Raw genomic sequence first — 26,061 nt, forward strand, 5'->3', positions numbered from 1 at the left:
GAAAGTATTAATTTAGCAGAATCTGCACAATTTGCATTATATTTTGCAAATATATCCCTTTGTACACAATGACCAGATTAGATTGCATGTCTTAATACAGTGTCAATGTGTACACTCTATTAGGCATTCAACATTTCAATGTGATAGTCAGGAATTCAATCAGGCTTCATCAACAGGCCTCGGCTAGAAGGCAACAGAACCCCCCCACCACACACACTAACACACACACACACACACACACACACACACACACACACACACACACATACACACACACACACACACACTAACACACACACTAACACACACATTTATTTAAGAAACTACAAGATATCAAAAACATGGTTATCCAGGAAGATGACCAAACCATACAGTGAAGTATCAACAAAGAAACAGAAGAGGATGGAATTTTCCATTCAAAATCCTTTTAGGTCCAGGGGCTCTTTCTGGGCCATAAACAGGTCGAGCCCAAGGTGGTCAGCCCCCAACGACAGCCTGCTTTAGTAGGGGCTCATGTTTGTCAACCAAAGAGAGGGGGAACCAGTGGAAAATTACCAGTCCCGCACTCACGCACACACACAGCTGGGTCCAGCAGAGTCTAACCAGAAGCTGCATGTCTGTCTAGCTCACTGCTTATGTGACAGCTTGCGTTTTAAATGGGGCGAGGGTGCGGGGGGGATGGTTGCGTTGTCAGGACGTGGCAGCCCGCAAACTACGCAACAAATGATATTTGATGACGGGGTTTTTCACGTCTCTGCAAATTTCCAAGTAAAAAAAAAGTCTAGAAGCAAGTAAGGGTGTGTGCATGCATTCCTTCTGCATATGTGCAATGTTGGAGTATACCTATATGTATGTATGTATGTATTATTATCATTGTGCCAGATAATGTCATGCTTTGAGCGTGTGCATATTGTGCATTTTAAAGCAAGTCAGATGTACGTCCTACTTCACTTAGATTTAAAAAGTGTAGAGAAGATCAGCACATGCAAATGACAATGAATGTCAGCTACTGGAGGAATTAACATGGATGACATATAAAAATAAAAGTATTCCCAAGCAGTCATTTATGAGTGTTAATGCTTCATGTGCACTGCATTGCAAGTCACTGTACTACTACATAAGGCAATCAAAGCCGAACAGTATTACCTGAGTCCCAAGGCAGCTGAGCATCATGTGAATGAGTAGTTTGGCTGCAAACATGGGGAAACGGGAGCATAACATGTGGGATATAATGGCCAAGGCAAAGCCTGAGGAAGGGAATGTGGAAAAATTAAGCCAATATTAAAAACATGAAACAAATTATGAATACAAATTAATAATAGCTTCTTATGTTTGGATCATGATAATGGGGAATGCATCACAGAGAAAGCTGAAGAGAAATGCATGCGGGCAGTGGGGAGAAATGTGCTAAATGTTGATAAGAAACTACAGGAAAAATGTGTTTTGTACCTGAGATGCAGATAAATCCTGAGGCGAAGAATGCCTCATTGTAAGATGCAAGAGTGGCAAACTCTGCGTAGGCAGCATAGATAGACAAGTGGGAGCAGGCACATTCCACATAGTTCCCACTCTCTTCTACCACCCTGCAATACTGGCCATCTGATGCCCAGCTTTAGGAGAGAAGAGACGGGCGTTGATAAGGAGGAGAGGAAACGATGAGAAATTAGGAGGAAAAAAAATGCACCTCTGTGTAATAACACAGACAACCCAAACAGCAAGGGAAAGCAATGAGACTGATACATATTACGATGATCATTATCAGCAGGCATTATCAGCATGTTATTTCTGTCCTCGTATTTACCATCAAAGTTATGAAGAGAAACTTTGTTACAAATCAGGGTTATTATAATGACGTTTGTGTTTCATTCAATGATGACAACAAGACTAGTACTAATTGAGCAAGTGTCCCCTTGTGATCCATGATTTCATTTCGGCTGAACATCCATAGAAGTGGGAGGACAAACCGAGAACTTTGAACTTTTTGGGTAAATATTTTAGATGACATTCAAAATCATAATGCAGGTTGCACTAAGACAACCAAGACTGAATATTAGGTGTGGCAATATATATAATATACATGTGTCTGTACTTGATTACCTTGCAGTTGTTTGATTCCAGAGAAGGCACAAAGACTGGCCTGGTTTAATTTGCTGAGCAGCAGAATGGATACGATATATGACTTCATTACCATCTTCAAGGGGTCGTGACCCTCGGCCCTGCAGGCTGACTGAGAATACCTTCATGTGAAAGGAGAAGAAAGGGGACAGGGTTATCGGGCTTTTCCAGGAAATGGTTGAGTGTAAGATGCAATACTGCCATCTGGTGGTTAAGTCAAATTCCTTGCCTTTCCATTGAGAACGTTAGTTGAATTATCGGAGAGAAACCAGTGTTCTGTACGAAACTCCGTCATTTGGATTTGGCTGAGGTTGCTACAGTCACTAGTTGGGAACGTTGGCACTGCAAGGAAGACATCTGGGAGCTTGAAGAAGTCTGTATTGTGACCCCTGAATTTCTGTCCATTGATTTGTGTGGGGTACCACTGGAAGGCTGAGATGGCCATGTATGGACATGTGTTAAGGATGGTTCCCCTTCTGAAAAAACACACAAAGATACATGATCAAAATACATTTGTAATCGAAAAGAAAGACCTTGTCTCATAATGTAATACTGATTTGCTGCAGTTTACAATTCAAATTAGTATTCTACCATAAACAGTGTAAACTTAGAAATTCCCAGAACAAATATACAAAAAGAAACATATTCTGTATAACTGATGGATTCTGTTTTTTTTTTATGTAGGGTCACTCACATCTCACATTGGGTCCGTGTGAGAAAAGAAAAGGCAAATCGCTCAGTCACCTCAGCGAGATGACTGAGGCCCCGCGTGTCAACCCTGCTGGGGTTGGACAAGGCACACAGAAGGTCATATGTCAAATTCCGGCTGCTTTCTTGTAAAGGGGCCTTCTCTGCCAATTTGAGAACCTGAATGAAGGAAAAAAGAAATTTTAATTGTACAAAGACCCTGGCTCCTTATCCATCACATGTTTGACTTTTAGCCTCAAGCTTGCGTAACTATTTCAGTTTTACCGTGTCAACACAAAATTTTTCCTTCCCCACATGATTTTCACCCTGGTAATCCTACTTAGCAACATATAATTCATTTTTGCTTCCTGCCATTGTGTCTTGCAGTACCCACACCCTACATATTAAATTACTGTGGTGCCTTTGCTTGTCTTGAAACCACGCAAACTAAGTATGTAGATGGACATCAGTGAAGTCGTGATAGTTGGCACTACATCAGCAGCACTATCATCTTTTGATATGACAGACCTCTTCCAAAACTTGTAGGCGTATATAATAATAGTAATAATATGATTCATTGAAGATGATCTTTGCCATTTAACAGGCTTTGGCAGAAAAAAAATCTGAAAAACATGCAGTGGGGACTTTTTTTTCTTCTTCTTCAATTATTCATTGTCTACTTTCAAACAGAAAATTAAGAAATTAGGGTGACGGAAAACAATAATTCTGTTTGGTTTTCAGCAGTTTTGTAACTCCTTTTTACACAAAGCAGAAGTAATGAGCATGATGACACTTTTTTAATCTGTTCCAAAACTTAAAGTAGAATGACTGACATTTGCCTCACACATCAAGTAAGCTTATGTCCAAGTATAATGATTCTGTCTTCGGTCTTCTTTCTTAACCTACTTACCTTCCCCAGAGCTTCAAGCACAGCAGTCATCTGCTCATGAGTGAGTAAAGCAGTGACTGTATTGATCAATCCTTTCAGCACACTGTTCAATAAAGGTGTGTCAAGAGGCTGATGGAACGGTTCCAATAAGACCCACACAGCTTCACTTGCTGCATTTGACACCAGTGTCACATTCGCAAGCCCAAACTCAGGGTGCACTCTGGTGCCTCCTGTTGCGTTGTAAAGCTCCACTTGAAAGCGCTTAGGTGTGGGTGAGGAAGAAGCTAGAGCAGGAGTAAAGAAGATGTCCAGTGTTGCATTGTAGTGGCCCACATCAAATGTCAGCCTACCCTTGTGCTGAGGAAAATCCATTCCTGCTTTAGCAGGATGGATTATAAATGGACCCAAAATGTCCTCCCTGGGGAGCTCCTAAAAGATAAAAAACGACATTCATTTGAAGCTGGAGAGAGCTATGTACAGTTTGCAAAACAAACAAGAAAAATGCACAGTGCCATAATGATCAACTTTGAGTTGCACATACAAAACAACTAAACAAAAGACTAAACAAAACTATCTTTTTAGGTCTGACCAACATGAGGAAAGTAGATAGCATAAACTAGGACCCCTTTGAAAATGGCTTACCCTTATAAATAAGCTTATATGATAATAATTTGTGTGTAAGGATGCTCCAGGATAAAGAACCTCCAATATTCCAAGAAAAATAAATAGAGGGGAAATGTAGAGTAAAATAAAACAACCATTCATGTATAATTTCACGATGTACGCACACATATCTAATAGTAGCAGAAACAGGACACAGCACAATTAACTTTCTTCTTTTCTAACTGGATTTGAATGGCAGTTTTATCAGGGAGCCATATTAGATTAAAAAACGTTACAGCGGAAATTCATAGGACTGGTTGAACAAGTTCAGACATGAGCAGACAAATTGCATTCAAGCGGTGGCTGAGTGCTCGACCTTGGTATTTCCAGACACACATAAACACATCTTCTAGTCAAAGAAAAATCTTGAAACAACCATCTTTGACACCAGCATGGGATATTTCTGTATGTCTTGTGCACATATGCCTGTTGCATTACAGGTATATGAGATTTTAATAACAATGTAGGTCAATGTTTAACGAGTATAATTTGTTTTGTGACTTACCAGTGTGCGATAGTTTACAGACATGGCTACAGCAGTGCTTGCTCGCCTGTAGATCTGAAGACTGAGTCTTGTAGTCATCAGTGTGGCGATGGGAAGTCTGTGGCCCACACCAAAGTACACAACACCTTGTGGATCGTCACTCTCTGCCAAGGTGATGTTAGCAAATCGGGTGGTCTCATTGATGGTGGCTCCTGTGCCCACTTGAAAGATTTCAACCAAGAACCACATCTGGTACTCCGGTTCCTATGGCAACATAGATAAATTGTCTTATTTTGCTGTCCAAAGATTTTCCAAGTTAAGCAAGTTATTCCCTCAAGATGTGCCAGTTCATGGCTTACATGAACAACGTGTAAATCTCAGCCAGAGGCTGCTTTGATAATATGCAAAAGGACCTCTACGTTTCTCTTACCTCATCATCCTCAACTTCTAGAGTCAGGACACAGATTATCTCTCCTCTCCTACACAGCACAGTGCCAGAGGTGTGCGTCAGCTGCTGGGTTAGGTTGACTCCATTATTAACAAGTGACAGAGTTGCCTTATTAAAAGTAGCCCTCCAGAAAATGTTCAAATCCTCAAAGGCTCTGGAACACAGAAGAAAACATGTAAGATAAGGGAGCAATACATGTCATATCACGTCTATGATCCAGATGAAAATTACCTGTTTTCCTGTCTCTGCAAGTACAGCAAGGCTGTTCTGTTCTCTGAGTCCTCATCTATAACTTGGCCTGTTTGAGAATCAACACTGAATCCAATAATTCCATTATGAAAGTCACTACCTGGAATGGATTGAGGGATGCATACAGAAAAAAAAAGAGGAAACACACATGAGAAACCATAATTTCATTCAAATCAAAACTCAATAGCAACTTGATAGGTTGTTTATAATCTATTTCCGCTGTAAATCAGAATTATTAAAAAATATACTCCGTGTGGTTAATGTGCAAGAGCAAATGTCAAGTGGTTCAAAATTGTAGCTGGGGACTATATATCAGTGACCTCATATTAACAGGACTATTAAATGGGATGAGTGTAACAGGAGAACACAAAACCATTAATTCAAATAACAAGTGCATGTCAGCTGTTTCATTTGATTAGACTCCAATAATGCATACGGGACTCAGTACATACTGAACAAATGATGACGAGAACAGAGCATGTTTAATACATACAGATAGTTTATATCACTGAAAAACTTACAAGGTCTCATTTATCTGAATATTTTATCAAATACCAGAGCAAATCAAATGAAATCAAATTTTATTATTTTACCAAGAATGGTGATTCTGGCAAAAGGCCCAAAGCCCTGGTCTGAAGAGTCAGCGATCTGTGCCCCTCCCTCAGGATCACTCAGGTAGACGAAAAAAACCTCTGGTCCCTCTGGCTCTGCATCATCCAGGATGATGAGGGTAACCTCTGTCTCATTCTGCCCGGCCTGGAAGAACACTGTGGTGGACTCCAAGACAAAATCCTGATTCTCCACAGCTAAGGTCCCAACAGGCTTCAGAGTGAAGGGGAAAGGCACTGTACTACCACCTGGATGATGTCAAATAATATAGTGATCAAAAAAACAAACAAACAAAAAGTATAAAAAATTGTATACAAAGAGGAATTTTGATTGTAAATGTATCTAAGAGATACTAATTGTAAATGAGCTATGGATCACCTCCATATGCTTGGACTTGAACTCTCACGGGCCCTAACACACCATCTGACCTGTGCACCCTCAGCACCGCTCGCCGCTCTTGTTGACTCTCCCCATCCTTGTCCTCGGGTACTTGAAGCACCGCAGGTCCGATACTCAACATTCCGCCGGCCACGTCGCTCGCCACGATGGTTATGGTTCCCAAACTGTGCTGCATGTCAAGGCGAGGAGAGGCGTTTACCCAAACCAACGAAGGAGTGAGAGTTTGAACGTCGGTTAAATTCACATGAAAATATTCATCAGGCTCGGAAACTGAATCATCAAGAATAGAAAGATGGATGGAGGCATTTGTTTGGTGAGGAGAGTCGAAGACCAGATGGCCCTCTGTCACTGAGATGAAGTCAGCTCCTTCTGCTGCAGTGCCTGCTATTGTTGAGAAGGACAGGCGAGTCCTGTTACTACGAGAGCCAAAGAGTTTCTGTACATAGAGTGTTATAGTCTGAATATCCTCTGCGATAACCAAATGCCGTGAATCAGGAGAAAACCGAAAGACTCCCAGTGGTTCCACCTCTGCAACAGTAAATCCTTGCCTATGCAGGGAAACAGAAAAAAAATAAACTACAGGATGTTTTGCAATATATTTTGTCAGACATTGGCCAACACCACACAAGATTCCTGAAATGTTTCACCAAAACAAGTACATGTATTTGTTGCTTAAGTTTCATGCAATAATTGCAGAAAGTAAAAAACAGTGATTTTGTCCAAATAACTTCAGACCACTGTGAAATCAACCTACCTAAGCTTGACATTACTGGATGTAACAGTGCTGGAGGTGACTGCAGTGAGGTGAATAGCATAGGCAGCTGGCTTGGATGCATCAGCAACAGCTGTCAGAGATATGGTGTTTGTCCTCTGTCCATGGTCAAAGGTCAATGAGCCTGCATATGAGGAAACATCAGTTGATAACAAGACATTTCGGAATATGTGCTGATATTACTTCTTTTATCAGTTCATCTGTTAGTCTTGTACCTGTGCTGGGCATAATAGTTCCTTGTTGAAAGCCAGGAGGTAACTGTCCTGAAGGATACCCAGCTCTCCACTGCACTGTGAGGTCCCCAAAAAGTCCTCTTCGAGTAACCTTCGCTTCACATTCTCCTGTTTCTAAATTTGAAACCCGGAGAGCCAGGGAGGCAAAACCAACCTGTGCAGGGAAATTTACACCATTGCCATCTTACTCCTTCCTTAAACATTAAGTGCACTTGACGAAAGTTACAACTCAAAGCTACGGTAAACAACAAAACATGCATAAGGGGAAAAACACTGTTGCTACCAGAGGGATGTATTTGTTGTGAAAATGTTGTATCAAAAAGGTCAGTCATGTAAGAGCCTGTTAATAAGTTCAATGCATTAGCTCCTGTGTGGAACTTTTAAACAGCTTGACAAGAAACAAAAGTATCTTGTGTTCACATGAGGCAATCTCAGCACTTATGCATATATAAAGATTTCATGTATGTCTTCATTTATATTAGACATTAGTGGAGAAGTATTTTCAAAGTGTAAGGCAGAATATGACAATATTCACCATGTTGTAATTGGGAAAACATTTCCACCAACACCACTTGAAAAAAGCTATATTCCAAAAAGAAAATGTTATATATAGAGGCTTATAAAATCGTTGTTCAATATAGAATAAAAAATAAATCCATTAAAATATTCAGCACATAAATCTACTGATGAATTATGACTGAGCATGGCATCGAGGACCTTGCATTCAGCACCCTTTCAAAGCGCAGCGGCACAGAGGAGGAGGCATTGTGAATACCCTAAAAACAAAAAAACAAAAACATACCTCTGAGCTTGCGGCTTCTTCAGGCACAGTCACGGTAGCGATGCTGGTCTCATATTGAAGTTGAGGAGGGGAGCCAAGTAAAAGAGAGACCATTTTTACATCAGTAAGCTCTATCATAAAGGTGCCCCCCACTGACAAAAATGCCTGCCATAAGAAAAGCAGAAAAACATTTTAGAGCTTTATTTTGTTTGGAAACAAAGTGATTTTTTTTTTTTTGTGTAATTAAACATCCACTTTTTACCTGGTTGCTGATGGCAATTACGACTGTTCTGAATGCTTGTCCCTCTTCAAACAGTAGCCTTCCTTCAGCTTGTCCTCCCAAAATCACCTGAATGTCCATAACTTCCTCCAACCCTCCACTAATCCTATAGCCCACACTCACATTGCCAAATTGCCCTCTGAGCCGAGTCACATTCAGTATCAGAGATCTGATGACTGCTGGGCCTAATCCCTCAACAACGACAGACTGTTGCCCAGGATTCAAGGAAAAGACACCATGTGGTTCATCATTAGCAAGGACTCTGAGGAGAGGAGTGAAAATTAGAATTAATTCTATATATGACTACTTGCACTGAAATTAATGTAGCTTTTTTTTTTTTGTTCAATGGAACCATCAGGACACACCTGATGTGGGTAGTGACAAGGGTTGAGTTGGCATCAAGGGAAGCTCCGCCTTCCACAGCTGAGAGTCGAACGGTGTACAACTCCTCCAGCTCAGGTACATTGTCAGGCATCAGACTGAGGACTATTTCTGCCTCCCTTTGACCTTCCAGGATGACCACTGAGCCAGAAAGTGCAAGGAAGTCACCTGTCGTGTCAGAATCACTGTCAATCTGCCAATAGACCTAAAAGAAGGGCAAACATCGGCACATGTAGCAGAATGATTGACAAATGAAAATTTTGTTCAAATGAACTTAAATCAAACAGATTTGCATTACTTATACCAGGAAAAATATTTTCTGCTATATGCTGTGACAAAAATCGTGTCAAGCCTGCAGAGGAAAAATGTTCTCGTATTAAGGTTATTTCCGTTAAACTTACCTTGACATTGCCCATAACACCCTCTCTTCGTGTAATATACAAGGAAATGTTCATTGGGCCCTTTCCTTTGGTTGATTCATTGTAGACACGTTCCCGAAGAGCATCTTCAGTAAACCGGACAATACCATTTGGATCACCAAACTTCTCAATCTGCCGAATAAATAACTCCTTAATACCAATACTGACACTTGCTGTTAGATTTCACTCTGCAAAAAGGGCTGTCAGGTTGTAAGAAGCCTAATTGTTATCTTTGTGGAATTACCTTTACTGTTACAGACCCAGCCTGTGGATCTATATCCAAATCCCCAGACAGGATCCTGAGCTCTATGACAAAAGTCTCCTCTACCTCCACTTCACCATGGGGGAGAATTCTCAGCTCTATGGTGCGCTTGCCTTCCTCTCCATCTCTGAAGAAGAAGGACTTATTCAATGGCTCTCTAATGTCAGTATTAATAGACGGAAGGACTTCTTTGCTGTTGGGGCCAAGGATAACCCAGCCAACCTGTCATGGGTGCAAAGCATATGAAATTAAAAATCTAACCAATGAACAGCAAATAAAGAGTAACCAAGTGATTAAGGTAAATCTAGTAATTTGATTTCCTTACTGTTGCATTGCCCACTAGGCCATCTGCTCTTTCAAAAACTAGGTTGAATTTTTGAGTGTAGTTTGGGTTAACCACGGTAATCAGGCTCTCATTGAGGAAACGCACGACCCCATTTGGAGAGTCACTCTTCCTTATGGTAACCCTGGCAACGTTTTGCGGGCCGAGGACTCCACCCCCCGTAGCTCCGAACAGCAGGACTTCAAATACCTCGGCAAATTCACTGGAGAAGACAATTTCAAGTTTGAACCATATCTAATGAAATACGAATTTAGTAGCATAAATTACCAATCATATTACCTGTCAGTGTCATCTGTAAGAGTGACGTTTATGAAGCTGGTATTTTGGCCATGGGTGAACATCAGGGAACCATTGATCGGGATGTAGTCAAGGTAAGGAGTTGCACTGAGTCCCCTGGTAATAAACTGAACTGTGACCACGCCATACAAACCCACTCTCCTCACCACTGGAATTGACAAAGTGCCTATATCCTCCTCAACTGAAAGAGACATTCCATATGTAACACAGGCTATACTTCTCATGTATTTTCTTTCACATATGGCATAATATTTATGCGTTTACCTGTGATGTTGACAAAGTCATGCCTAAATTCTAAAATACCCTCCACGTTGTCATTTTCCAGTATTTCCACAGCAAGAGAAGAGATATTCCCAAGCACTGGAGGCTGGTCTAGTTGGAGACCAAACTCCATGACAGTGTAGTTCATAGCACTGACCAACAGGGGAAGACACAGAATTATCTGATGATCGTCACATTAATGCAGTATATTTACTATGATTGTAGATACAAAGATGGACTGGGATACTAGGGTCTCACTTGAAATACTGGTAAATAAAAACACACAAAATTCTATTATAAACTGGCACAGTGAGGCATCACAATAACTTTGAAAACCAGTACCTGGTATTGACAAGATCCACTGAAGTAATGATAAAAAAGAACATCTCGGGCTCTTCTGCAAGAATGTCATCATGGATAAACAGTGAAACTTGCAGTGATGCCTGGCCTGGGGTAAAAAGTAGACTCCCTGAGGCTGAAGAAAAATCTACTCCACTGACGGCGGTGTGGCCTGACGTCTTGTATGTTACCAACACGCTGCCAAAAGTACCAAGAGAGCGGATAACTGTCACATTTACCTAGAGAAAAAAAAAATACAGATGTAAATTGTGTTAATTTACAGTTTTTCATTTGGCAGTATATTAACATTTTATTTTTCACTGTAGCCAATTCTTTACTCACTGTCCCCTCCTCCTCTATCACTTTGATTCGGCCTTGAGACAAGGAGAACATTCCATAGGGATTATCACTGGCTGCCATTATAACCCTGGCATTCTGTGCTGCTGGATTGATTTCCAGCCCCAGGGTAGCCGATGTCACAGTAAGCAGGTATTCACTGCGCTCCTCAGGTACATCATCATCCACAGCCTGAAATAAGAAGAGGGTATTTAGACAGTGTTACACCTGATAATAGCAGACATCCTAGAAGATTGCAGCTATAAACTCATGCAAGATGCATCTGGGTACAAACTGAGATCCAGTTTACATTGTAGGTAGGTCTGGGTTGTACATGACTACATTTGTTTTCAAGTCTTAACAACTGTGGGTCATAGGTGACAATGACCCAAGGCTAGATCCAGTCATAAACATCATGACTTACCATTAAAATAATGGTGGCGTGAGACTGTCTGTCCATCATGGTTACAGTGCCAGAGATTTTTTCAAACTCCGCAAACAAAGGTGGAGTGATATTCCAGTATATCTGTACCTCTCCAAACACACCTGGTCCACGAACAAGGCTGATAGAGGCAATTTTTTACATTTGATTCTTCATCAATAAAAAAAAGCACTGGACTCCAAGCACTCTCATCTCCCTTTTTTGTGTACCTCACCTGACAACCGCACTTCCATTATAATATTCCCCAGGTTCTCCAATAAAAATGCTCTTTGAGGACTCTTCTATTCCAACCATCCCCAGGGCAGCCTTGTCTGCCCTAATTGTGATAGTAGCCAAGCCTGATGAGTGTATAAAAAAAAATCAAGGAGAGAAGAATACATCATAAAAAGAGGCAGAGCCAATCAAACAGTTCAAGAGCAGAGCAACTTCATTTTCTTGATTACTGACCATTTAAGGGGTCAATAACAGCACTTTTGTCACTTGCAGGAAACAGACGGAGAGTGAAATGTTCCTCTCCTTCCAGCAGAGAGTCGGCAAGGGCTTGTATTGTAAACGTCTTCATAAAATCAATCTAGATGGAGTAAAAATAGTCCTCTATGGAAAATATCTGCACGAAACTCGCACGTAAAAATATCTTGACAATAAGAAAAAAAATGCACAATTGAGTACACAATGCTATATACTGTAAATAGACATGACCACCACAATGCCTGGTGGGACAATAATGAAACTTCCATTTGATACCTTAGTGAAGAGAAGTGTTCCATTTAGTGGCGAGAGGTCATCAATGGCCTGAGCTTCCAACTGCCACACCAGTTCCACTGCTCCCTCACCTCCTGCACTCCGCAGCACGGTCAAAGTCGCTATAGCAGCTGGATCACCAGTAAACTCTGGCTCACTGAGGGTAACCTTAAAGTAGACCAAGGAAGCCTATTATTTTCTACATTCGAATATAAATCACATACAGTAGGACACCTAAGACAATTCAGATCACTCGGACGAGGTTTGAAAAATGTTGTTTGTTTCACTTTTTCCACAGTGTACAAATGAATATACATATGTCAATGTCAATGTAGAAACGATAAACTGCTGACTGGAAAAGAAAAAGGCTGACCTCTAATGTTTGAAATCGAAATTGTCCCAGAGGAGAGTCATTGGAAGGAATGCTGATGGTAACAGAGGTCAATTCTCCAAGTCGAGCACCTCCAATCACATGTAATAAATTTACTGTGAAGTTCTCCAACATCTCCACCCATTCGTCATCCAAGATGGTAATGGCTATCAAGGCTTCTCTCTAAAGACGTGGTTCAAAATGAGTATTTCAAAATATTATTGTCTGTTTTGAGGCAGCTATGAGCAGTAAATTTGAGAAAACCATAAATGACAGCATAATATACTGTAAAAACAATGATGCAATCTTGTGATTTACTTGTCCATCTTGAAAGGTGATGTTTCCAGATGTGGGGTGAAAGTCATTAGAATTAGCGGTAAGGGCCTCAGCTTCCCAGTAGATAACTAGTCTTCCTGTTGTACCAGCAAGTCGGGCCACTTTCAGGTGGACAATGTTATCTGGTGGTGGTACTTCATAGGCTACCACACTTCCAGGTATGTCCTTGAGAAGACATTTAAAAAGTTTGTTTTATTGATCATTTTTAAAAATCTATCTGAATGATCACACCCAATAAATAATCTAATGATTTTAGCTGAGCTTTTTCAGTTGTTTTTCAAAGTTGAGAAGAAGCATGTGTGGAGCAAAATAAGACTGGACATTAGAACTTAAATAACCGTTTTGAACTTTAAATTGCTTTCAGTTGTATATTATGGGTAGTCACCTCAGAAACACTGAATTCCAGAATTCCACGAGGATCATCATTCTCCTGGATGATTATTTCAGCCACTTCCATGCCAAGTTTCTTCACAGTGGGCTGACCTGGTCCATCTGACCCTTTAACTAGTTCCACGCTGGTGATATTTATCAAGAAACTCTCTGCCAACTCTGGGAAGTCGTCCTTAGAAAACCAAAGTAAACAGTGCACAAGGGGGCAAATGTCAAATGAGTAGATGCATTCACTCAGAAAAATATGCTTTGTATCTAGCTTGAGATTTGTAGTTAAACAGCTGCAGTCCAATGGATTTTAAGAGACTGATACAACTTTTCTTCAGGCCAACTGTATATCAACTATCCGTTGTAGTTGAAATATTTGGAACCTACACTCCATAAATCAGAAGGTGAAATGGCCAACAATCAGGGAAGCTGATAGGAAAGAAATAAGCAGGGGCCAGATAAAGAAAGACAATGAGGAACAGGAAGTCAGGACAAAAGCTTTACGCTTGAGGTCAAGGCTGTTAACAAAACTTGGCATAAAGTTAAGAACATGAAGATAATTCTTGACTCACACACTGGATGGTGAAAGGTAAACAATGAAATAAAACTATTCTTAAATATATTTCGTTGATTTTATAAGAAACAACACAATTATCTGCATAAACTAACTAATTCCAGGATTTTTCTTCCCTTGTCTTAATGTATTTTGCAACTGACAAACACATGTATTTATTCAGGTAAAGCATTTTAGATATTTAGCTGCTATACTTACTGGAAGAATTGGGACCATTACAAGGGCAACGGTTGCACCATCTACCATAACAATGGTATTACTTAGGGCTGTGTAGTCCTCTCCGGCAGTAGCCTGGTTAGATGGTGGCTGATGCAGGGCCGGGCCGGTCTGGTAATTTATTTTCACCTCACCGGTGGAACCATATTCTCTGACTATGGAGAGAGTCACACTGACTGGAACACCTGCAATTTGGTGGAAATGGGGAAACCATCTGCATAATCGAAAATATCTACATATGCAGTTTACAACCTTCACTCCTTTGATATCTAGGTCTACGTCGAAAACACAGACTGAGAAAAAAATAGCTATCAAAATTAAAAATAAGCTCCCTTTTAGTAGATTTTTAAGTCAACAGTAATACTGTTTAGTTTTTTACAGAATTGAGGCGAGGCTTGAGACAAACATCTTCATTCCAGTTAAAATAGACTAATAATGAAAAATCATTAACCACATATTATTTTGCTGAATACAAATTCTTACTCTGGGGTTCTTGTGCAAGTGTAAGCTCAGAGTCTAGGTGCCACCCAATCACTCCATAGGGTGAATCATTTGGTAGGATGGTGAGTTGAGCCTGTGCCCAGTGTTTGTCAATTACTGCAGCTTGTTCTGGGTCCTGCAGCCCGACAGTGATAACGTCCGTGAGGGTGATCGTTACACTCTCACTCAATTCTGGTATAATATCTGCTATTACAGCCAGTGAAATGATGGCAACTGACTGTCCCTCTGAAAATGTTACCTGCGACACAATGTAAAATGTTACTTCCACAATTTAAGAAGTCGATCATGTTTCGATGTAATGCATTGTTCATTTTGCGAAGCATTTCATTTTCAAATGTATGCAAGTAATGAATACTCACGACCCCTGAAGTTGGGTAAATATCTGCCAGACTCCCATTGGCAGCCCAGTGAACCGTCAGTCTCCCAAAAGTTCCCCTTTCCCTTTTTACAACGAGGGAGATTTGATTATTTTGCTCCAACTCTTCTACCTCCATAGATACAGAATTCTGCAGTGATAAAATTTTTCAGTATTAAAGCAAGTTGAGTAAATACTTCAAACATCTCATCATTTTTTCAGGGTTTCAGTAACTCGACTTTTGACATAGTTGCTGTATTGTTGTGTCTGCTCGGAGTGCATGCACTGGTTATCTGATATTAGAAGGTTTTGCTATTTGCCTGAGAAAACCCGATCACTCCATGGGCATCATCGTTGTTTGGGATAACCACAGTCACTCGGCCTCCAAATCCAATCTCTGCTCCACCTTTTGGATTCTTCAGGCTGATATGAAAGTATTCCTGCATCTCTGGAATGTCATCATCGATAACATTTACTGCTATCTGCAGCTCACTCTCACCTGGTGAAAAGTGCAGTTCGCCAAAACTGTGTGAATATGAGGAAATGTGGAAAAAAAAAAAAAAAAAACAATTAATTATTTCACCTCCTCTGTAAGTTCACCTGCACTGAAATGCAGATTAACTTAATTTGCCTTAATGTGAAAATACAAATAGATTATAAAACAGCTTGATTACCTTGGTAGGAAATCAGATTGATTGGAGACAGATATTAATTCATAAACTGTGGAGCTGTTCTCTTTAGAGGAAGCCAAGAGGATCTTGGTGGTGTTGAGGGATGGGACATTAAGAGAGAGGAATCTAAATGCTGGAGGTGCCCTCAGTATCATTGTGAAGAGACTGACATCAGATCTCCAGGAGTAGAGTGATGAACTAGTACTACCAGCAAGTATGACGTGAACTATGAGAAAGAATACAATCTTATTGACTCAATAGAAGTATACATTTACAAAGGAAGGATATTATAGTCTCATAGTCACTTACTGACTCCTGAAACAGGCATGAACAGATGAATAGAGTTGAGGCCTGGGTGAGGAATGGACTGATAGATCTCAGGTAACTGTTTCCCGGAGCCCCACCGTAACACCTCACAGGATGGAAAAAGACCTTGAAAAAGATTCGAGCATACATAAGGTCACACATAGATTTGCATTCTTCCACACTAGAAAAGTACATTTAGTATAGATTTATCTGACTGACACACCCAAAACAAACTAATTATAACCCCTCAGCCCCACTTTGACCACCTCCATATGTGGCATTTCCAGCACAATAAAAAGACAGAATTCAACCAAGAAAATACCTTGCAACATACAGATCTATATATATGAAATACATATAACTGAGTTTTTTGTGTGCCTCCCCAAGTATTGCCAATGTTTTGTACTCTCAAAGGCATCATCCAACAACTACATGTTCCTCAACAAAATGAACTTTAGCAGGATAAATAGTATTTCATAATTGTTAAAACATCACTTCTTTCTTAATGTATCATAGTTTAAATGGATAAAACCTCCATGTCATCAAAACAGGTAATCTCTGCAAAGCAGAGTAATCTACATTTAATTAAATCCTCAGCACTATTACAATTCAAATGGAAAGTGGAGGTAGATTTTGCGGTGTGTCGGATATAGTAGACGTCGATAATATTTTAAGAATAAAAAAGCATGACAGTTTACCTTCAGTGACAATCAACAAAAGACTGTCCTCTGCTGTTGTGCGGACTGTCTCTACCTGCCTGGCTCTAGCCATAATTGGGAGAGGAAGTGGATTCTGAAATCTTGCACTGGTCCATTGAAGTAGGAGACAGCTGACAGCCTGTCTGTCTACACACACTACCAAGTATGAAACTGCTGAATGAATGAATGGAGTAACGCTGGTGATTTCTTCTTCAAAATCCAGGGTCTGGAGAAGTGTGAAGGAGCCTCCAGTCCAAACAAAAATCTGTAGCGTCAAACAAACAAGGAAAAGACATAACATTTCTCAAATTGCAAACTACCTAATGATGATATTCAAAAGTATCTGAGCACCACTGGAATAATATTGTTCAGTCTTTCTGAGGCCCTTTTGAGTAGTTAGTCTCACCTGGCTTGACATTATCAGGTAATCTCTGCCTTCAATGGTGAAGTGTTTTACTTCCAAAGCCTCCACACCTAGGGTTTGTTCCTATATAAAACAGATTGCATTAATTGACATACAGAAAGTAAGAGCAAATGAAATATGTAGAAATCTTCATATAAACAATGAGAACCATGATTGAGACTTTACGCACCAATGTGAAATTGAGGTCTGGCTGTAGTTTAAAGATGCTTAGATTTGAAGCAGGGGAAAAAGGAGGGCCACCATGTGTAATAGCCATGTATGAGGAGTTATTAGATGCAAACCCAACACATGAACTTGGGTCCTGAATCCTAATTGACTAGAAGGATCAAGAAAAAGGATTTTTAGGTGACAATTTGGATGCTAACATCATCACAGAAAAATAGATATATGAAAGGTTATACATATATGATGGTTAATGACCAGTACTATAGTTCACATACCTCAACTGCCACAAAAATACCCTGCCACTGATAGAGAGTAGCCAAAGTATAAGGGTGTCCAACAGATGGAATTCGATCTAGACGCACAGCGAGGATGGAAGATGCTTTTGGAATGGAGCACCAAGCAGAGGTGGGGGCATCCTCAAAGCTCTGGTAGACACCAATCATGGGAAGATGACCCTCTTAGAGAAACAAATAGTAGGAAAATCATAATTTAGTGAAAGTGAATTTTTGAGCTTGGGGCAACCGATTGCAGTTATGTTTTGCTCTCACCAGTGGCAACAGCTGTGTCAGATTGTGTAAGCCACTCCACGCTGACAGCTGACTCCAGGCCATTACTCCGAGACACAGTAAGGAAAACTGCTCCACCTCCTTCAGGTGCCACCACTTCTGTGTTTGTTCTTAGCAGAAAACCAAGGCGCATCAAGTTATTTGTACAAAGTTTGAACAAGGGCTTGGTAATGATAATAACAACATGTATGTTCTAACATACTATAGAAAAAGGTACTTAGTTTTCAACAAATATCACATTTAATGGTTTTGACATTTAAAAGAACATGAAGATGACAACTGTTAGGCCTTCAATGGTATCAAACCTGTTAAGAGTAGGTGTGATTCGGAACAAGCCAGAGGGAGCAAGGTTCTCCAAGATGGTGGCAAGTAAGTGGATTTGGTCACCAAGTCTTGCACCTCCCTCCGGGTTGGAAAGGGTCACCGTGAAGGTTTCATTCGCTTCAGGCTCGGCATCCAGCAATGCCCTGATCTCCAACATCTGAAACGGCATTTGAACTCATACCATATTCGAGCCATCACAATATTCTTACATGCTAGAAAAGTACATTTAGTACAGATTTATCTAACACACCCAAAACAAACTAATTATAACCTCTCAGCCTCTTTGGCTCTGTTCTCCTCCATAGGTGGCATTTCCAGCACAATAAAAAAAAATAGATTTCAACCAAGAAAATGCCTGACAACATACAGATCTATATATATTATATATCTAGCTGAGTTTTTTGTGAGCCTTCCAAAGTATTGCCAATGTTTTGTCCTCTCCAAAGCATCACCAGACATCTACATGTTCCTCAACACAATGAGCTTAAGTGGAAATAGACAGTATTTCATAATTGTGAAAACATAAGTTCTCTCTTAATGTAGCATGGTTTAAATGCATATGACCTCCATGTCATCAAAACAGGCAATCTCTGCAATGTACGTTTACTTTAATTAACACAATTAATTTACCTTTTGTAAAGTGAACAAAACCATATCAATATTCAGTGGCACATAATTTTGAAACTTCTCAAAATATATAGTTTAATTTGTTTCCTCTCACCTTAAACCTGACTCCATCATCAAGTACAATAAACCCTTGAGCTGGCATGAGATCACGATCTGCTAGGCTCCCATTCGCGTCAGTTATGGTAAACTGAACAGTTACAGTGCCAAACGTGCCTTTCTCTGGGTTTCGAACCACGTAGAGGGTAATGACGCTCTCACTTAGCTCTGACATAGATGTTGGCTCCTTCAATAACAAAGGCTTGCTGGTGTTAAAAGATATGACACCATGTCCATCATCGCTGGCCAGGATATTCACAGTTGCTGAATGAAAACAGAAGGATGGGTTGAAATCCAAGTAATGTATGGGTTAATGGGTCAAAAAAACATTTTTAATGGTTTTTAATAAAATAGAAATGGTCTCCAAATGACAATGTACCAAAATGCTAATGCAGTATTATCTCTTTTTTGATGTTCTTTACAGTTTTCTTACATGCTGTTCACATACTGACAATGAGGTACCCTTACATAACTGATCTTTCAGTTCAATTGCATTGATAGTCCACATTTCCATGGTTATCTTTTCTGTTATTTACCTATAGTACTGGTACCCAACTGCAAACCAGCAGAAGGCTCTGCCAGAATCAACTGGAATCTTTCTGCTCCTTCGGGAATGGCATCGTCAATGATTTGCACCTCAACAAACTTATGCCTTTCACCATCAACAAAATGGAGCACCTGTATGGACACAGGAGCTTTCAGTTGTAATCACATCCTGCAAGGCCAGACATTCATGCTATACTTTATTCCTTATTAGTGGGTAATTGTGAGTCTGCATGGTTAATGTGTAAAGCTCACAGTTTCACTTGTGTTGTAATCCAGTCCTTGCTGAGCTTCAAGGTTCTGAGCATAAAAGAGAAGAGAGACATTTCCATATGTCCCCTTGTTCCTGTAGGCCACGAGTGTTAACACTCCGACTGTTTCATTCACTTCAAACCTGGAAAAAGAAAAAAATTCTGCATGAGAAAATCTTCATCACATTTGGTGTTATAGAGCATAGGGGATAGTCTTACATTGTGTTTGTCCATTCGATGACTCCTCTAATTCCATCATTTGCAGCAATGCTGACCTCTGCCACCATACCATTAGTGTCTACGTCAAAGAAGAATTACAAGAAGATATAAAGGTGATTTATAGTAATTTTGCCTGTGTAAATGTTTATCTATCCTTAGTATACAGTAATAGAAACTCCAATTACAGATTATGAAGGTGTACTCCAGAGCACGGGTGTCAAACTCAATTTCACCACAGGCAACACCAGTTACAGAGCTGCTCCATAAGTGCTGTTCGTCCTAATTGTAACCATATTATATAAATGACTTTGTATTTGATTGGTATTATAGTTTTTCTAAAAATAATTTTAACTGATGGAAGACTACAATGAAAAATGAAAGGAACTTCATTTCAAAATAGTACAAAGACAATTCAAGAATGAAATTGGGGGAATGCATTGAGAATTTTATGGAAAATGTACTTGCTCAAAAGAGCAGAGAATTTGAATGGACAAATTATATTTTATACATGGTCTAGCTAGTGATAGAGAATCTGAGTTTCTCCATTCCACATTTAAGCAAATGATTACAGCTACAAGGGTCTCTTGAGAGTGACTTGGGAAGTTTAGCAGTTGAGCCTTTCAGGTGGACTGATTTATGATCCCCCATGAATTGTGTTCTCTATGGCCGAGACATTGAGAGGCCAGCAATAGGTTTAATTTGGCTCTCTCTCTCCCCTCACCACATGAAAAAAATCCCCAGGCCCTCTCAGTTTCTCAATCATGGAAAACATCAATCTCACTGTCCAGGCCATAGAATGTCTGCAGCCTAAAGAGAAACTCTGTTTACTGTGTGCCTCTGGGCAGAATACTGATAATATTCTAGGAACCCCCAAATGGTACACTGACTATAGTATTCAGTCTATTCATCACTTTCTGGAATTTATCATTCATAGTATGCTTCTGCAGTTTGAATTATGCAGAAACGGTAGCAGTTACTACAGGGCTTTCTCACGGCACAGTTAACTACAATGTCAAAGCTGGTAGCATACTACTATTCCTGGAATAGCAATAAAACTACATGGTATGGCAAAACATGTGAGCTTATGAAAGTACATTTTACCTGGTAATGTACAATGAACAACCTCTACTCATCAAACAAAGTGGTGAATAATTGGGAGAAATAATAGGAATAGAAGGAGAGAATGATTTCAACATTTTTTCCATGTATACACAGACGGAAAATGTAACTGTTGAAATATAAATTATATCAAATTTGAAGTATGACTTACCTAATTTTGGAAAGGTGCTGAGGGTTGTAATAAGTACCGCTGAAGTTATATTCACCAGGAAGTACTCTTGCAACTCTGGAATGTCATCCTGGAAAAACAAATAGAAATGCGTTGTTCATTATATCATATTTTCTTTCAGTGTATTAGCCCACTGTTTGGTAAAAAAAATAATGGAATTGTATCTGATTGTGCAAAGCTTAAGAGATAAACCATGGCCCATCTTGGTGTAAAAAACATGCATATATATTTACTTGCAAATCAATGTTGATGGATGGATGTATGATACACTATGGATTTGAAAGCAATGTCTTTACCTCCAATATTCTGACAGGAATTGCTACTGAAGTTTGTCCATCCTGAAGCATCACATATCCAGTTTCAGCGATGAAGTCACTCCCTGGTTCAGCAAGAGCACCCTCAACCCGGGACAGATCCTGCAGAATGCCTCTGACAACCTCATAGGTAATATTAATGGCCCCTGGAGAAAAAGGTTCAGGGAAAATATCGGTAAGATTAAGAGTCAAAATGTAAACTAAATGTATTGTACACAAGGCATTTACAAATTATAAAAAATATTTTAATATATGCAATTGTAAACATTTCCAAGACTAAACTTTTCTGTGAGCTTCAAAATTTAGTATTAAATTTGGCTTCCTGACCTGATGATCCAAACTCTCTGTTGATGTAAATATGAATGATGCGGTCCTGTTCCTCTGTCGTCACTCTTAGTGATGACTGTGCAATAGACAACATCCCATATGGTTCATCACTCGTGTCTACAGTCACCACAGCTTCACTACCCTGTGCATCAAGGGCAGCATGGCCTGTTTCAGCAATTCCTAGATCATCGTAGTGCAAGTCAGTGTTAGAATTTTAGAGTTTTGACACATAAGGTTGAAATTTTAAAATTCCTTGTTTGAAATGTTTTTTTTTTTTTTTAAATCACACAGGTACTTGTCATTTTACCAAATGTTTGTATTCTGGTCAAAAACACCCTGTATTCCTCTTTATCTTCTGGTGCAGCATCATCAAGAAGCTGAAGGATTATGTAGTTATCCAACTCTCCCTGTGGGAAATACACAAGACTAATGCTCAAGATGTTAAATTGCTGTTTTACTAATGAAAATAAAAAAGGGAACCAAGAAAAACAATGCGGAGATTAGCAAGAACATATACCGCAATATTACATGAATGGTATTTGCCTGTGTCAAATTTTAGTAAGTGTATTTTCACAATATTTGTCAATTAAGTTCCATAATACACACCTCAGCGAAAAAAAGCTTCCCTGAGGTGAGAGAGAAGGTCCGGTCCACTCGGAGACCTTGTACGTTCCATTCCACTGTGACATTACCCAGACCTGGAGCTGTCCTTGAAACTAGCAGAGACAATTTTTCACCTATAATAAAACATATGATAGAGTTTATGTTACATTATTACAATATTTTAATTATTTCAAAGATGACTTGGGTATATAACAGTGTACACTTCACAATCAAACACTTTGCAACTGAAACTCACTACTCACCTTCTCTGGTGACAACAGAGCGAGATGCTGGATGGAAGCTGACAATCCCAGCAACATTATCATTGGCCAAAATCACAATGTTAACGGTATCAGAACTGGGAAGGATTCGACTTCCTCCCTCACTCTTAACAAGACCGATCATGAGGTTCTCATCTTCCTCTGGAACTAAATCATCTTTGATCACTACCTCTACTGTCTTTTTGAGGTCACCTGTAGGCAGAAGTTAATACTTTTTCACTGAACATGCAACCATATAATTGCTCTGATTACTGTTGGGAAAAAAAACAAAAACACCTCTTAAAGCTATGACCAGAATTCTAACCTTCATCCGCCCCGTCATTTCAGTTTGATAGGTTATTTTAAGTTGCCATGAATTAATGTTTAATACTTAAGAGATCTACCTACCATCAAAAACCAGAGTGCCTCCAGTCCCTGTGAAGTCAGAATCAGGTGTGGCTTTTCCTCCAACAAACCTCCACTCGACAGTTACATTCCCCAGGTTTCCCCCTCTCCGTTCTATTACCAGTGGCACCACCACCATAGGTTCTTCTCGAACCTCTAGATGAAGTCCCTGATTTGTAGCATTGGGACTTAGGCTGTATATCAAAAATACGCCAAACGCATCTGAATTCATTCCAATTGTGATGAGAACTTTATCCGGATGACCAATCGAGGGCAGGTTCTTCTGTGCTACAGTCATATTCATCACCCGCACCTTCGAATGACACATGTTTTAGATTTTCTCAGGTGACCCGTCAGATACGAATTGAAAAAAACAAAACACTAAAATACCACAGCGATGATTTACCTTCAGCATCTGAATACCAAAACTTTCATCCATTTCAGGGAATTTATCTGTCAGTATTGGAACTGTAAGATTTGCAACTCGTGACCCATCCTCCATGAAAGCTCTTTGAGCTGTCAGACGGGTGTAATCACTCCCAGCGGTAGCTTGGGAACTGAACAGTACATTTGCTGAAGGGACATTTTTTGCATAAGTCATGACTTGGGAATCTGTGCTTAGCTGGTCTGCCCCTGAAGTCACCCAAGTGCAGGATGGTGACACTGAACCTGTTGAAAGGGAGAAGGCCTGACAGGCACGCTCTCTCAGGCATGTAGCAGCACATGCAGTCAGAGGGTCTTTCTCTCCAGTGATATTAACAATCCTGTGAGGTGGTGTGGCTGGAATGCCTTGTTCTGGAAACTCATAGTACATCAGCAGGTTCTGTCCTTCAGCCTGAGCTGAGGCAACCGGGTCAATCTCAAAGGTACTGTAAAGGATCTCCAAACTTCCAAAGTGACCCCCTCTAAAAGTGAGAGAAAAAAGACAAATTAATGTAAAAAAAAAAGGTTTAACTCTTGATAAATACAAAAATGTAAAAAACTAAAATGGAGAATAAATAAAAAAATCACTATACCTCCTGTAGACAGTAATATTGGCCATATAAACCCCTTCTAAGGGCTCTTGAATGCGATAAACAGACTTTTCAAAGTAAGTCGTCCCATACGGGTTGTCATTTGCAGGCACTTTAATTTCAATGGATCTTTCAGCTCCTAGGTTCCCACTGTTACTTGCACTGATCAGCTCTACCTTAATTATCTAGGAAAGACAGGATATGAAAAGATAGAAAAAGAAAAAATATATGGGCATTGTGTTAAAGACAAAACACAAAGTCATTTCATAATTCAATAATCAAAACCAGAAGACATATTGGACGCTGCACCTTTAAACGTGTCCTATAAGTGGATGTAAAGTGAGTTGGGATAGTCAGCCTGCAAACCTAAACCCTGATATATTTCAAAACTCACTTCTAAGAATCAGAGTTTTTACATTTTGACTCCACAAACAATAGCACATCTGTGTTCAGCAAAGTCTCTGGCCCCTCACTATCTAAAACCTTTGGCAAACCTTAAATAATACTATATATACACACACACACACACACATATATATATATATACACACACACACACACACATATATACATATACATATATATATACACACACACATATATATGTGTGTGTATATATATATATATATATATGTGTGTGTATATATGTATATATATATAAAACCACATATATATATATGTGTGTGTGTATATTTCAGTAAATATAGAAATGTTGCTGGTCATTTTAATGATTTCTGAGGAATCACAACATGGAGGGATAAGAGTCTTCAGTGACTTATTCAGAATGGTCATTTTTAAGTTCACTGTCTTACCTCTGTGATTTCAGGAACATCATCTGCTAAGACCTCAACCTGGAGGGTCTTCAGGGTTTCACCAGGAGCAAAACTCACTTCCCCCGTTGTGGGTCTGATATCCCCCACTGCTAGTTTACCGTTGACAGTGGCCTGCCACTGGACCAAAACTGTTCCAATAGTGCCAGCATTACGAATTATGGGCAGAGTGACTTCGACGGAATTAGTTCCTGGTTCCTCTATGGTGCTTGAGACGGCCTGGAAAACTAGGTGGAAGTAAAAAATAGCACCTTGCTGAATAATTACAAACTGTCCCTGTCATTTATTTAATTCAAAACCTCTCGTTTGACAGCTGAGTGATTATTGTAATCAAAAAGAAGAAAATAACTGACCAAAAGAACCAAATGGATCATCAGAGGGCAGTATGGTGATGATGGCACGAGTGGTTTCCCCGAGCAGCGCTCCTCCTGTGGTCTGGTTGATGAGCTGGATTTGAAAGGTCTCCTCAAGCTCAGGAACCATGTCGTTGATGACATAGATTGGAACAGATTTGCTAGACTCCCCTTCAAGAAGGACTACATCAGTAGAGGCAACACTGTAGTCTTCACCTATATGACACACATGCAAACATATTTAAAAATTGATGTCTTTCACAAACACAGAGAAAAAACTTCTGACATACTCCCCCCATTACTTACTAACTCTTGCTGTTAAAGGCACAGCTCTGAACTTCACAGAAACATCAGCGAATATTCCTCCAACACGTGTGACATTTATTATGGGACCCACATAGTCCTCAGCCACGCTTACAGCAGGAGCCGAGAGTTGAAGGATACCAAAAGCATTATCACTGGCCTCAATTATCACATGGTTTACAATGTCAGTCTCTGGCCCCAGCGAAGGGGAGTTTTGAACTGAAACAGACAAAAAGAGGATAGAATTGTCATAGAGGAAACATGATTTTTTAAATCATTTCGAAGGGAAAATCTCAGGGAAGGCATCAGCATCAT

At 39.9% G+C, this 26,061-nt stretch overlaps 1 protein-coding gene across 1 annotated transcript in view; it reads right to left on the reverse strand.

The window, feature by feature from the left end:
• adgrv1 (adhesion G protein-coupled receptor V1) overlaps positions 1-26,061 on the reverse strand; it is a 98,520-nt gene that overhangs the window by 33,843 nt on the left and 38,616 nt on the right. Inside the window, exons 31-89 of the mRNA XM_086174148.1 lie at positions 25,750-25,965; positions 25,444-25,659; positions 25,073-25,317; positions 24,264-24,445; positions 23,654-24,152; positions 23,251-23,560; positions 22,846-23,055; positions 22,586-22,716; positions 22,287-22,386; positions 21,980-22,159; positions 21,635-21,798; positions 21,321-21,408; positions 21,152-21,175; positions 20,051-20,129; positions 19,836-19,974; positions 19,574-19,715; positions 19,036-19,301; positions 18,296-18,471; positions 17,973-18,100; positions 17,700-17,881; positions 17,429-17,575; positions 17,242-17,322; positions 16,836-17,100; positions 16,141-16,263; positions 15,835-16,057; positions 15,481-15,685; positions 15,165-15,311; positions 14,788-15,043; positions 14,287-14,489; positions 13,522-13,698; positions 13,119-13,301; positions 12,804-12,983; positions 12,434-12,598; positions 12,137-12,260; positions 11,904-12,027; positions 11,672-11,810; positions 11,254-11,439; positions 10,915-11,150; positions 10,576-10,724; positions 10,294-10,492; positions 9,997-10,216; positions 9,654-9,893; positions 9,392-9,541; positions 8,975-9,195; positions 8,592-8,871; positions 8,351-8,494; positions 7,531-7,702; positions 7,298-7,439; positions 6,523-7,091; positions 6,129-6,392; positions 5,518-5,635; positions 5,269-5,440; positions 4,860-5,102; positions 3,713-4,120; positions 2,810-2,982; positions 2,345-2,591; positions 2,098-2,237; positions 1,450-1,610; positions 1,147-1,247 (exon numbers count right to left, since the gene is read on the reverse strand). Coding sequence (XP_086030274.1) covers positions 1,147-1,247; positions 1,450-1,610; positions 2,098-2,237; positions 2,345-2,591; positions 2,810-2,982; positions 3,713-4,120; positions 4,860-5,102; positions 5,269-5,440; positions 5,518-5,635; positions 6,129-6,392; positions 6,523-7,091; positions 7,298-7,439; positions 7,531-7,702; positions 8,351-8,494; positions 8,592-8,871; positions 8,975-9,195; positions 9,392-9,541; positions 9,654-9,893; positions 9,997-10,216; positions 10,294-10,492; positions 10,576-10,724; positions 10,915-11,150; positions 11,254-11,439; positions 11,672-11,810; positions 11,904-12,027; positions 12,137-12,260; positions 12,434-12,598; positions 12,804-12,983; positions 13,119-13,301; positions 13,522-13,698; positions 14,287-14,489; positions 14,788-15,043; positions 15,165-15,311; positions 15,481-15,685; positions 15,835-16,057; positions 16,141-16,263; positions 16,836-17,100; positions 17,242-17,322; positions 17,429-17,575; positions 17,700-17,881; positions 17,973-18,100; positions 18,296-18,471; positions 19,036-19,301; positions 19,574-19,715; positions 19,836-19,974; positions 20,051-20,129; positions 21,152-21,175; positions 21,321-21,408; positions 21,635-21,798; positions 21,980-22,159; positions 22,287-22,386; positions 22,586-22,716; positions 22,846-23,055; positions 23,251-23,560; positions 23,654-24,152; positions 24,264-24,445; positions 25,073-25,317; positions 25,444-25,659; positions 25,750-25,965 — 11,354 coding nt within the window. The remainder of the gene's footprint in view (positions 1-1,146; positions 1,248-1,449; positions 1,611-2,097; positions 2,238-2,344; positions 2,592-2,809; positions 2,983-3,712; positions 4,121-4,859; positions 5,103-5,268; positions 5,441-5,517; positions 5,636-6,128; positions 6,393-6,522; positions 7,092-7,297; positions 7,440-7,530; positions 7,703-8,350; positions 8,495-8,591; positions 8,872-8,974; positions 9,196-9,391; positions 9,542-9,653; positions 9,894-9,996; positions 10,217-10,293; positions 10,493-10,575; positions 10,725-10,914; positions 11,151-11,253; positions 11,440-11,671; positions 11,811-11,903; positions 12,028-12,136; positions 12,261-12,433; positions 12,599-12,803; positions 12,984-13,118; positions 13,302-13,521; positions 13,699-14,286; positions 14,490-14,787; positions 15,044-15,164; positions 15,312-15,480; positions 15,686-15,834; positions 16,058-16,140; positions 16,264-16,835; positions 17,101-17,241; positions 17,323-17,428; positions 17,576-17,699; positions 17,882-17,972; positions 18,101-18,295; positions 18,472-19,035; positions 19,302-19,573; positions 19,716-19,835; positions 19,975-20,050; positions 20,130-21,151; positions 21,176-21,320; positions 21,409-21,634; positions 21,799-21,979; positions 22,160-22,286; positions 22,387-22,585; positions 22,717-22,845; positions 23,056-23,250; positions 23,561-23,653; positions 24,153-24,263; positions 24,446-25,072; positions 25,318-25,443; positions 25,660-25,749; positions 25,966-26,061) is intronic.

Source organism: Fistularia commersonii, chromosome 26 (assembly GCF_037954325.1).
Source record: "Fistularia commersonii isolate RoL2024-O1a breed Wild chromosome 26, RoL_Fcom_v1.0, whole genome shotgun sequence".
Taxonomy (NCBI): Eukaryota; Metazoa; Chordata; class Actinopteri; order Syngnathiformes; family Fistulariidae; genus Fistularia; species Fistularia commersonii.